At 40.2% G+C, this 13,566-nt stretch overlaps 1 protein-coding gene across 1 annotated transcript in view; it reads right to left on the bottom strand.

Annotated features, from left to right (window-relative positions):
* Positions 1-248: 248 nt before the first annotated feature.
* LOC137075818 (uncharacterized) overlaps positions 249-13,566 on the bottom strand; it is a 199,728-nt gene continuing 186,410 nt past the window's right edge. Inside the window, exons 3-12 of the mRNA XM_067444772.1 lie at positions 4,563-4,653; positions 3,975-4,187; positions 2,934-3,146; positions 2,241-2,483; positions 1,815-2,032; positions 1,637-1,684; positions 1,134-1,512; positions 854-1,030; positions 608-696; positions 249-383 (exon numbers count right to left, since the gene is read on the bottom strand). Of these exons, the coding sequence (XP_067300873.1) occupies positions 303-383; positions 608-696; positions 854-1,030; positions 1,134-1,512; positions 1,637-1,684; positions 1,815-2,032; positions 2,241-2,483; positions 2,934-3,146; positions 3,975-4,187; positions 4,563-4,653 (1,752 nt within the window). The 3' untranslated portion in view covers positions 249-302. The remainder of the gene's footprint in view (positions 384-607; positions 697-853; positions 1,031-1,133; positions 1,513-1,636; positions 1,685-1,814; positions 2,033-2,240; positions 2,484-2,933; positions 3,147-3,974; positions 4,188-4,562; positions 4,654-13,566) is intronic.

Below are 13,566 nucleotides of genomic sequence, written 5' to 3'. Positions count from 1 at the left end.
GTTTCCGGGTATGCCGTCACATCTACATCATGACGTAACACCAATCAGGATTGGACTAGTTTCACCATTCAGGGGAGGGTTAGTTCTTGTTTTATGTCACATTATACCTCCTCAAAAACATATAATAACGTATAATAAACAATAATTTATGAATAAAAATAAATTACTTTTTTTTTTTTTACTTCGTACAAAACATTTCTTCAAAACGTTTTTCTATAAAATGAGAGAGAGTGTGTGTGTGTGTGTGTGTGTGTGTCTGTGTGTATTTAAAGATCCAGAAAAACCCTTATCTTTCAGAGGTTTTAAATTGAGTAGGCACGCTGGTTCCTCAGAGGTCCAGAGGTTACAGAGGTTAGAGTAATAAGGTCCTTATTACTTCTAGTCTGTAATTTGAAACAAACAGAAATCAGGTTATTGTTTAAATACAGTACACAAACAATATAGAGATATGAATAAAAAGAGGCAACATATATAAAGTTTACAGAAATGGAAATTTAAAAGCATGAGTGAAAAGCAGCACTGTAATGTGTCATGTGACTAAATGAGGTTTGCAGCACATATCGAAAACTAGCGTGAATAAAGCTAAGTGTCAAAATGTAATGAAAACCTTAAACCAGTCGTGGAGACCGACTTTCTCCAGTTCAATCCTCCTTGTTGGGAAGACCTGCAGACAACAGCGAATCAAATCGCAGCATTCTGTGGAGAACGAAGGAAGAGACGTCTGATTATTAGCTTAAACTTCACAAATATCCTCAAAGCCATCATTTATTAAGCCACTGGGCTCAGATGTTCCTTTTCCTGCATTGTTGTTTTGATCTGTCCAATAAGATCCAGAATTAAATGAGGATCTCACCTTGTGACAAGCCGTTTCTGGTCCAGATGTTCCGATGTATCTCCTCCAGGTCTCGGCTCCTCGGAAATTTCTTGCACAGCATAACGAACAAGACTACGCCGAGCGACCAAACCGTCGCAGGTTCCCCGTGATAGTAGCCACTCAAACGGTACTCAGGGGGGCTGTACTTTTTTGTGCCTGGAGGAAAACATTTGTAGATTTACATTAACACAACATTAACGGCTCACAATCGGCACCAGAGTTTAAGGCACACCTCGCAGCTTTGAGGAATTATACATACCAGAAAAGGAGCGGTAACCCTTGCTGTTGAGGAATTCTCCACATCCAAAGTCAATTAATTTGACCTCTAAGGTGTCCGGGTTAATCAGCAGGTTTTCCAGCTTGATATCCCGATGAAAAACTCCCCGCTGGCAGCAGGCCTGAGCTGCAAATGTGACCTGGCGCATAATAATGCGTACCGAATCTACATATTTGGTGCCCGTGTAGCTTGTTAAAAACTCTTTCAAGGTCTGAGAGGGCATGGGCCGCTCCAGCACCATAAGGTATCGGTGAGGCTCGTCCTGCCAGTCCAAGAGCTGGATGATGTTAGGAGCACTGGGCCCTCGATTGGCAAACATTTGCAGAGCCACTTCCAGCGGGATGGGTCTGGAATAACCGCTCTAGAAGAAAGACAGTTGTTATAATATATTCATCATTTATAGTCTGTGATTAATGTTAACATGAGATGTATAAAACTGAAAACAGTGACTGAGAGGTCAAGCAGAGAGAGCACAGCCGACTTACAATCCTGGTATATCTTGCTTCCCGATTGGAGGCAAATTTTACAGCCACCTGATGAAAAATTAACAGAAAATGGATTTGCGTTAGAATTATTTATAATACATGTGTTCAGAGTTCACAAATTACAATCATTACACCTGAACAAACATTTACATGTCCATGAATTTAATTGTAAACATGCAGAGCACGTCTGTCTATTAAAACAGGTCTGACATGTGAAGTGCACTAAATAGAGAATATAAGTGTGTGATATAAGACACAAATAATCATCTAGATAGATATTGTAAGTAATGAAAATGAATACCTGAAGGCCATCCTTCAAACGTGTTGCTGCATAAACCGTCCCAAAGCCTCCTTCACCCAGTTCAGCGCCCATTTCATATCTGGAGGAACCGATGTCTGTTAAAAGAAGAAAGAAAGAAAGGTCACCTACTTGATCTAAACCTTTATCTAACACACACACACACACACACACTTTCAAAAAAAGTCATTTTCCATGTTATCAACTACCCTTAAAGAAAGCATGAATTTAAAGTATAACCCATTGACCTGCTGATTAAAGAGTGCATGTGTGTTTGGTTATGTTAGCGTTTCTTAGCAAACTGACCCATAATTGTTCTCTGATCCTCTGCTAGACTGTCTGAAGCTGTGGTGACACACACACTCGTGTCCGGAGCAACATGGACAGGGGTTGGGAAAAAGTCGCCATTTAATTTTGTCATGGCACGTTTGAAAACTTGGAAGGTGTTGTCAATCCAGTCCTGGTCGCCTCGAGGGTCAGCAGTGACGGGTTCCTCTGAAACGTGGAAGACTTGAGGAGGTCCGCTGCTGTCCTGAGAAGACGACTGGCCTACAGAGGGCAATCATACCAACATTATTAATAAAACACTCACATTACTGCAACTCATTTTTATGTGCATATTCACTTTGTTAGGAAACAAACATACTTTTTTTTTTATCATAGACACATTTAAGTGTGTTTAAAATGATGTTATGGCGCTACTCTGTGTGTTCGCTCAGCGGCTGCTGTGACTCTTGTTCACGCTGCTAAGAGTAAAGCGCTTCAGAATAAAACCGGAAACCGAGAGTAGCGCAGATATGACACCATTGACAGGCGACTCTCTCAGACGTCCCGGTTCATTGGTTATAATGGCCATTTTCTCATGATTTACAAATAGTTGGAAACATTTTGAGATATTGTAAGTACTCAACTGAACAAAATATATAACACTTGCCTAGCGGTTTTTGGATATTTTACTGCAAAAATGCTACATAGTGCTCCTTAAATGATCTCATTTACCATCTGAAGCTCGGGTGACGTCCACACTCGTGTCCGGAGCAACATGGACAGGGGTTGGGAAGGAGTCGCCATTTAATTTTGTCATGGCACGTTTGAAAACTTGGAAGGTGTTGTCAATCCAGTCCTGGTCGCCTCGAGGGTCAGCAGTGACGGGTTCCTCTGAAATGTGGAAGACTTGAGGAGGTCCACTGCTGTCCTGAGAAGACGACTGGCCTACAGAGGGCAATCACACCAACATTATTAATAAAACACTCACATTACTGCAACTCATTTTTATGTGCATATTCACTTTGTTAGGAAACAAAAAAAAATTTGTTTGTTAAAAAAAAATCTGAGGTAATACATTCTCATGACATAATGTTAAAGGTGCACTATGTAACTTTCCGTCCGCTAGAGGTCGCCTATTCAAAACAAAGGCGTAGTTTGACGACGCCAAATTTGAGCTCAGCATCTTGGGACATTTGGTCTTCACCTCACAGCCGGTGGAAAATAGGACTCGGGCAGAAATCATGTTCAGGGATGAGATTATTAACGTTACTGTAGTGTGAAGCAGGAGCGAGTGTTGAGGAGCTGAGCGAGGCCGCTGGAGCGATTGAACACAACACACACCTCGCGAGCAGCGGGACTTTTATTATGCCACAGTCACCGGCGCCATTTCCGCTTTTACCGGTCATGAGAATATGGTGATGCAGCTCAGTTTATCATATTATACACATTTAAGTGTTTAAAATGATGTTATGGCGTTACTCTGTGTGTTCGCTCAGCGGCTGTTGTGACTCTTGTTCACGCTGCTAAGAGTAAAGCGCTTCAGAATAAAACCGGAAACTGAGAGTAGCGCAGATATGACACCATTGATAGGCGACTCTCTCAGACGTCCCGGTTCATTGGTTATAATGGCCATTTTCTCATGATTTACAAATAATTGGAAACATTTGAGATATTGTAAGTACTCAATTGAACAAAATATATAACACTTGCCTAGCGGTTTTTGGATATTTTACTGCAAAAATGCTACATAACACCTTTAATGATCTCATTTACCATCTGAAGCTCGGGTGACGTCCACACTCGTGTCCGGAGCATCATGGACAGGGGTTGGGAAGGAGTCCCCATTTAATTTTGTCATGGCACGTTTGAAAACTTGGAAGGTGTTGTCCATCCAGTCCTGGTCGCCTCGAGGGTCAGCAGTGACGGGTTCCTCTGAAACGTGGAAGACTTGAGGAGGTCCGCTGCTGTCCTGAGAAGACGACTGACCTACAGAGGGCAATCACACCAACATTATTAATAAAACACTCACATTACTGCATCTACGATTGCTGTACATTATGAAGAGACTTTTCGGGGGAATTCACACTGGACACATTCTTTCCAGTTTTTCAGTCGTCAGTCAATGTGTGCAAACAATAAACATCATGAATGTGATTAATATTAATGCGCACATTCACCTTGTTAGGCAACATACAGTGAGGTAAAGCATTTTAATTTCTGTGTAAATGCATTAATTCATGAAGATACAAACTTAAAGACACTTAAAGTCCTCAAAACACCTTTAAACATAAAAATAAGTGTATAGCCAGCGCAGACTCCAATGATCAAAAGAGTAACGTATTGTCATATCATCTGATTTACCATCATTACTCTCCACAGGTGGAACATCCTCGCTCTGGTCCTCGTGGTCATCTTGACCTGAGTGGCTGTCTTTGGCCTCTTTCCTTCTCCTCTGGAAATAAGCATATAGCCCAAGTGCAGTCAATAGCACCATTTCGACGTCTCAAGTAAGCTAGCTAGCGTAGACCGAGGGATCTGCAGCAAGATCAACGGGTTGTATTTTTCTGTGATGACTGAAGTCGTGTACAGATAAAAGTTGAGTACTGAAGATAAAAGTTGAGTAATATTGGCATGAAATGCTAGCAAATCGTTGTGAATAAAGCTCGAGTCGAGTGAGAAACACAAGAAACACTAAAATCAGCAACGATCAGCAAGAGAAGGCTTGAACAAAGCATAAGCACTTTAATACCTGATACTGTGACGTCACAATATTGATGGAATCCCAGAGAAGTTCCAGTGATTGGTCCATTCTGTGCTAGTGTTGGGCGATATGCCTAATTTTCCAATCGTCATATCGTCAGCCTGTGAGATCGCCGATACGCGATCTTATCGCGTCGGGGCGGAGCATTCAGTGGCATAACTTTGTTTTAAAAAGTGGGTGGGACAGTCTCACGAAAATGCGTATAGTACGAGTGTGCAATCTCGTGGAATGTATACGTCAAAATGAGCTTTGGCTTACAAATGGTAGGCTACGCAGTTTTTTGTGTGCATATGATACACACTTTATGGCGTATTATAAGGGGATGCATCTAAACACAATATAGCGTTAGTGTCCAGATTTTTCACGTGAATAAAGGCATAGATTTGCACACTTTAAATCCTCGTATTTTTTTCTCATTAAAACCGAATATCATCAGTGATTGTACATGAAGAGCAGGGGCAGTTTTTGTGCATTTTGTTTCGTGATTTTACCGGAACGAATAAAAAAGTTAGATTAAAGTGCTCTGCACATGCACGAGCCACGAGAGAAATCTGCAGCACTGAAAACAGCGGCAACGAGCGCCAGATCGCCTCTTATTTAACAATCGAAATTATGCTCTTCTAGTTAACCAGATGTGTTGTGTTTGTATTATTTAGGTTCATCCGTGAAGCAATCCGTGTGCAACTGGTCCGCTGTTGCATACCACAAACACAGCATTTATTCATTATTTTTTATTTAAAATCCAAAAGTTTACTGAACATGGCTCGTCACTAGCCTACATAAACAGCATTTTATTCAATTAATTTATTCATATTTAGATTTAGCTCACACAAGTGGCAAAACATTTAAACATAGGTTATAGCCTAAATCACAAACATTTTAAATTAGAAACTTACAATAGGCTATTCAAAAACAGCCGACTCTCGTCTTTTCTTTCGTTTTTAAACCTTTTAAAGGACATCCTGCAGTCTCGTTTCCTTGCTTAAATTGAGAAAAAAAGCCATGTGTTGACTTTGAAACAAGAGTAGGCCTATATTTTAAATTATACGCATCTGTGGTTAAATTACTAGATTTTCGCGTCAATAGCCTACCTGTTTATTTTAATGCGAACAATGTTCTGTCGCTTTAATGCAGCAACGCAGCGCAGCAAAAAATAGCCTCGGTACGAAAACGATCCGTGCACTGCTGCAGACGCACCGCTCCTGGAACGGACTGACGGACCGCATCCGCGTGCAGTATGAAAGCTGTCATCCGTTAACATGGGTACGGAAAAAAATACGCACCGCACACGCACTGCAGAAGGAGTGTGTGTGAAACGGGCTCCATCGGAACGCGTGTTCAGTGCAGCCGGCAACATAACTCCCCACCGCAACCTTCTCAAACCAGCTGGTTTTCTTTATACAAAACATTTTTGGGAATAGATACCTGAATTGCATAACAATAATTGTTGTCTTAATTGTTTCTGGCCTTGTGTTTGTTTTAGCAATAAGTTCATTCGAGTAGCCTATACATTTGAGGTGATTTAATTGTTTTGCCGTTTTATTTGAGTTCTTTCATTGTGTTTTTTATTTATTAAAGCCTATTTCGTTATTTATTATTTTTAGGCTACCGTCAACCTGGTGTCGCAGCCTGTCTATTTTAATAAACTATTTATTTCTGTAGCCCATACAGCGGGCAAGGGTTAAAACACATTATTAGAAAATACATTGTCTGCTGACATTTAAGTATTTCACCGCACTTTAACAAGAAATCTTAGCTTAACGGCCAGTGCAATATTTTTTGTTCATTGTTATTCCGTCGTTAAGTCGTTTGAAATAAAGCTGCTTTTACTTTTTGACTGATTGCTCTGTTCAAATTTATAGGCTATAGCCTATAATTATAATATAGCAATTTGTTATTGTATTATTATAAGTATAAAATCAATGTACATTTATGAAAAAAAAATGCTTTAGCCTGATGATGATGATGATGCCGTTTTCTCCGTGGCATGTGAATTTGTGAATATAGGGCTAGGTTGATCACCTTGCAATTAAATTCTGAAACTATGTAGTTTTTTCGTCTTTAAAAAAACATTTTTACACTGAAGAGTAACTCATTTTTACATTTTAAAAGCGTGTGGTGTTGCACTCGCAGTATATGCGGCACGTAGCCTGTGAGTGCAACACCACGCGCTGTGATGTTGATGTGAATAGTAAGGCTAAGCAGAATAAGTACAATTAATGTAATGATGATGATAATAATAATAATAATAATAACTATGATCATAATATTTTCATTTAATAATAATTTTTATTTATTTAATATATTCATGGGGAACGAGCCAAATATCGCCTTGAAATCGCCAACAGCTTCAGCTTTCGGCGATCTCTCTGCCTATCGTCGATACACGATACTATCGTCTATCGGCACAACCCTATTCTGTGCTGAGGGCTTCTGTCTCCATTTAGTGTCTCAACTAGTTTCATACATTTACAAACTGAGCCCAAAATAACAGAAAGAAGCTTTTTAATGAAAATAAAGGTCCATGTTTAATAACAATATTCACAAATTTGAATTAAAATGTTAAGTGAAATTAGAAAACCATTACTTTAGTTGTATACTTGCTCTTTATCCATATATTTAGTTCTAATGTCACAAACTTAATAATCTCAAGGTTGTGGGTTTTACACCATTCTTCTGAAGTGTGGTTTTGGTGAAGTGTAATAAAGTAAACATCACGAGTGTTACTTTACCTTCTTCTCACCGCGGTTTCCTGATGGTTTATGGAGCAATTACTCCGAGTCTCCTCTGTCGTTTCAAACTACTAGTGTTCAGTTATTGGATTATTTTAATTTCAAAACGGCAAAATTAGACAAGAGTTTATCTGTTTGCCCAATTATTTTTTCCAGTGATATGCTAAAACAGCTGTCAAACTCAAATATGAAATGTATAATTTCGCTGCTGCTTTATCTTACCTCGGACATTATGACCGTTAAACTGAACAACATAAAGCTCGCCTACTTTGATCTGATTGGTCTCAGATATTTTGACATTGACGAGTGACTGACAGAAGCTGTGATAACCAAATGAAGATATTGGTGCTGCTGAGTTTAAACTATATTAGGCGATTATTTCTCATGCTTTATTATTTATGCCTACACCTCGGAAAAAACAGAGGCCTGGACCTCGGCTATGGCCAATTCACAAACAAATGGACAGTTTTCCCATGATTTATATATAATATTATTTTCCACAACGCTTTTCGTCGTCTATTTGTACCTGCGTCGCTTTCCGTAACTGTGAGTTGCGCGCGGAAGGTCCGATCACGGGAAATAATACCAGAGATAAGGTAAGGATCTAATATTTAACTAGATTTACATTTTTGAAAGACAAACTTTGATAAGCTTGACGATGTTTTTTTAATATCACGAACAGACGAACGAACTCAAGTGTTGCTAGGGCGTCACGTATAGACATGATCCTCAGTTAAAACTCTAACAGTTAAGTCTTAGACTGACTAGAATTAAATTGTAAAGACACACAAAAGGTATTCGAGTGTTTCTGACAGGAAGTGTATTTTATGAAGTATTTTTAACACTTAAATTACATTCATGATTATTACATTATACATGGTAAGAAAATGACAGCATGATACTTTACAGAGTTGTGTGAAATTAACATTTCTGTTTTTTCTTCTTGCCCTCAGAATGGCCACACCATACACACTTCCAGCTAGATATGAATTTCATCAGCTACATCAACTCAAACTATAAAGATAATAAACAAAACATTCAGCAGACTAATGGATTTCAATAAACTAGACCTTCTACATGACAATTCCTGTAAATAACACTTCAGGACATTGACCACCAGATGGCACCATCCGTTGAGATCATTTTTGATCAATCCCAGGGATGAGCAATATGAAGCCTACTTGGGGGAGAAGGGTATTCCTGTGTCATGAAAAATCCTGTCCCCCTGTGAAATCGTGTCCGCAAGGACCCCAAGAGCGATTCTATTGGCTGAAAGGACCCCAGTTCTAGGACCCTAGTTTTTTGTGACAGCACCACCTACCGAATTGAATCACCAAAACACTAATTTAAGATGGACGATGGACACCGATCAGACTGTGAGTACCGATATTCAATCAAGTTTTATTTTATAACGTTTAAACGAAACAAAATGTACTAAAGTGAGCTGCTAACTATGAATTAAGAATTAATTCACACAAATTAAGAATTTGTGTGCTAGTTTTATTAATTACTATGATGTTCTTGATCGTGGCGTGGACATGATTTATTAAATCCTTTTTGATTTTTAATGACTATAATACATCTAGCCAGCACATTATTAAACTTAAAAAGATGACAAAAGCATGTTGTTGTAAGGGTGTGTACGATTACCTGTAGCTTACTGTATTAGTGGGGAAACTTGCTGAATACTCATTGTTTTACCATAGTTAAGAATAAAATATTCTTACATAACTGCGCTGACTGCCTGGTTGCACTACAATATTAGCCTGTCTAAAGAGAGGGAGTAAAATCTTTGCGTGGCAGGGGGAGCTGCCACAAAAACCTGCCAGGACTTAAGGCAGCTGTCACAGAACCCGTCACTGCTGGAGGCAGCTCCTCTAAAACCTGCCACTGCTGGAGGCAGCTGCCCGGCCGATAGATGCGTGTGATCGAAAGGACAACGCTGTTCTTTCTTCACAATATGCATTTCTAGCGTTTTTACCATAGACTGTAAAAAAATATGGACGTAGCGTCCGTGACGTCACCCATAGGATTCTGAAGCCGTTCTGAAGCTGAAAGTATGGGCGAGCTGGGCGTTGCCATCTTGTGAGCGAGTCATCGCGTGTCACTCCCGGATAACAGAAAATGGGCAAAAAGGCGGGATGTGCGCGGAGCTGAGGTGACGCAATAACTATAGACGGCGGATAAATGGCTATCCACTTGTAACCACGCCCTTAATTATGCAGAACCTTAAGGCTTTATATAACGTAAACGAATGAGTTATAAAAAAATTCACCCCCCTCAGAGTTGTCATGAAGATCAACATTAGCCTTATAAACCAAAACCACAATTTGTACCAGGCTGTAAACATGTTTTTTTCTGCTTTAAAGTTGAGAATTTTAACATGGGGCTCAATGAGATTCTGCTCCCTTCTGGAGCCTGCCTCTAGTGGCCAGTTGAGGAATTGCAGTTTACATTACTTCCGTATTGGCTTCAAGAGAAATCGCGGGAGGTTGCCGCTTGGTTTTTACACAAACTACAGTACGAGAGCCTCTACGGTATGCACAATAGGTCAATATTCACCACGAACCAAACGCATTTCGCCTAGCTGCCTCAAGATTTTTCACGGTTCAACAGCTGTGTTTGATGTAGGCTACGAAAGCAGCATACAGTAGTGCTATCGTCCTTGTTTTACTTATTTGCGACCTGACCATGTATTCCACTTAATTGCCTGCAATGGACCGTGCATCCCATCACCTGTAGCTGTCGCGCCTGCCTCGCGATCTCTCACAGTTTTACAGCTGTAGACACAGAAGAGCAACAGTGCAGTCATGGTCTTATTTACCATGTTAACTTATATTTTACAGCACTATTTTTGTTTGTAGTGAGAGCGCGCGTCGCGTCATAGCCTGCCTCGAGATCTCTCACTGTTTTACAGCTCCAGAACGATGCTATGGAGATCAACACACGATGCGATCATGGACTTATTTACCACTTATATATTTTATTGTGCTATTTTTGTTTGTAATAAGAGCTCACATGATTGCAGTGTGTTGCTCTCCTGCATCTGGAGCTCTAAAACAGTGAGAGATCTTGAGGCAGGCGCAACGCAAAGTTGTGGCAGGCGCAACGCGAAGCGAGCTCTTATTAGGCCTAGGCTACAAACAAAAATAGCACAATAAAATATATAAGTGGTAAATAAGTCCATGATCGCAGTGTGTTCTCTTTCATTGTTCGGGGTAGGCTAAGCTCCAGTGAGAGATCTCGAGGCAGGTACAACGCGAAGTTGTGGCAGGCGCAACGCGTATGGCGCGAATCGAGCTCTTATTACAAACAAAAATAGCACAATAAAATATATAAGTGGTAAATAAGTCCATGATCGCAGTGTGTTGATCTCCATAGCATCGCTCTGGAGCTGTAAAACAGTGAGAGATCTCGAGGCAGGCGCAACGCTACGTTGTGGCAGGCGCAACGCTTATGACGCGAGGCAAGCTCTTATTACAATCAAAAATAGCGGAATAAAATATAAAGTGGTAAAAAAAAAGTCATGATTGCACTGTTAGTTGCTCTCCTGTATCAATCTGGGTCTAAGCAGCTTAAAACAGTGGTTTTCAAACTTTTTTTAAAGCGACCCTCTTTTTTTTCGCGACCCATATATAGGCCTACAACCATTTACATTCAAATAAGTCAAGCCAAGCATAACAATACTTGTATACAATGGGCCGACTGTATTCTCCATTAAACCAGATGGCACAAATATTCAGCTCAGCACTTTTCCACACAAGTGCTTTTGATCCTTGATGCGTTCGCAACGGAAAGTTGATTCTGCACTAATTTGATAGCTAGGCATATCTATGGGACGCTAATTTACTGGTTAACTGTTAACCAACAAGACTTTTGAAAGAGAGATAACAACAGGTAAGTCACGTATAAGTCTCATTTGATTGCATTCATAATACCAGTAGGCTAAATATAGCAAAATATTAAAACATAGGTTATTTTAATTCCCCTCACTCCACAACAAATCCTTCAAATTGAACGATATTCAGAACAGAAGGCTATAACTATATAAAGTCAAACCGAAATAATTTAATGAGAAACTGAAAGTAACCAGCGTTAGACTCACGCAGCCTATAACTCCCTCATTCGAGTCCAAATGTTTCCATATTGTAGTCCAAACCATTATTTATTATAGGCTTTGGCTGCTTAACTCGTCTCAATATTGATGGGGAAAAAAATCATCCTCTTCAGTCTTCATGCGCAAAAATGTGCTTGAGAAGTGCACTCCCGCGGGACTCGCGGAACCACCCAACGCATAGAGTGCGGCGCGGGACTCGCGGAACCCAACGCATAGAGTGCGGCGCGGGACTCGCGGAACCCAACGCATATAGAGTGCGGCGCGGGACTCGCGGAACCCAACGCATATAGAGTGCGGCGCGGGACTCGCGGAACCCAACGCATATAGAGTGCGGCGCGGGACTCGCGGAACCCAACGCATATAGAAAGCCGATACAACAAATGTTTATTTCTAGAACGCAATGGCCAAACAGATTCATTTAAGAGAAGAATCCCTTCACCGCTCAAAACAGTTTTTGTGCAGTGCTGAATTCTGTATGCTGACAAATCCTCTGATTATAACAAAGAAAGTTTAGACATTATAAAAAAAAGATTCATTGTGCAGTCATTTTTATTGGTAACAGAGCTTTGTGAGATCGCGTTGAACTGAGATGATAGCTTTTTTGGAATTACGAGCGCACTTTGCCAAACTACGCAGAAAAAGAAAAAAAAAATTATACTTGTATGCGGACAGGAGCTGTCAAAACATGCATGCGAGCGGGTGTCTACTTGGAAACACCTCAGGAGCAGTGCTCATGCTGAATGGCACGAAGTGTTGGCTACTATTGGCTATTTAAACTGAGCTGTGTAACTTTTTATATATTAGGTTGGATATTTTATTTTGATAATGAACTGGCTGCGATGTCAAGTTTGCAATGCCTTCACAGTTCGCATGTTGTGTGCGCGTGATCGAGGCGCCAGTGCAAAAGAGCAGAGGGAACAAATAAAATCTGTAATAGTCATACAGAAGAGAAGGACATTATTTAAAATAGCAAAAGTGTTTACTTACACTGTGCTATAAAATAGCCTAAAGAAAACACGATTTGTTTTCTGTCTTCTGGTTTCCGTTCCGTGAACTTGTTTGGAGGCGCCTCACGATAATGAACCAGTCAGCAGCAACTGTCACACATTTCTTTTCTTTTCCTTTGTTTTGTTTGTTAATCTGTTAATTATTTAAGTCAATATATATTTCGTGTATTTATTACTTTTATTTAGGCCTATAGAATGATTTTATGAAAAAAAAAATATTTTTAATTTAAGCTAACTCCATTTTTCTTAATTGTCCTGGCGACTCATTTTTTAAGTCGCGACCCACCCAAGGGTCAGGACCCAGGGTTTGAAAACCACCGGCATAAAACACTGAGAGATCTCGAGGCAGGCGACGCTGAGTAAATAAAATATAAATTAAATATAAATATAAATATAAATTATATAAGGTGGTAAAAAAAAAGTCACGATTGCACTGTTACTTGCTCTCCTGTATCAATCTGGGTCTAAGCAGCTTAAAACACTGAGAGATCTCGAGGCAGGCGCGACGCTGAGTTGTGGCTGGCACGATGCTCTGACGCGCGCTCCATTACAAACACAAATAGCTGAATTAAATATAAATTAAGGTGGTAAAAAAGTCATGAGTACACTGTTACTTGCTCTCCTGTATCAATCTGCGTCTAAGCTGCTTAAAACACTGCGAGATCTCGAGGCAGGCGCGACGCTGAGTTGTGGCTGGCGCAACGCTTAAAGGTGACGGACGCGCGCTCCATTACAAACACAAATAGCT

Source organism: Pseudorasbora parva, chromosome 5, assembly GCF_024679245.1.
Source record: "Pseudorasbora parva isolate DD20220531a chromosome 5, ASM2467924v1, whole genome shotgun sequence".
Taxonomy (NCBI): domain Eukaryota; kingdom Metazoa; phylum Chordata; class Actinopteri; order Cypriniformes; family Gobionidae; genus Pseudorasbora; species Pseudorasbora parva.
This window is presented reverse-complemented; position numbering and strand designations above follow the sequence as displayed.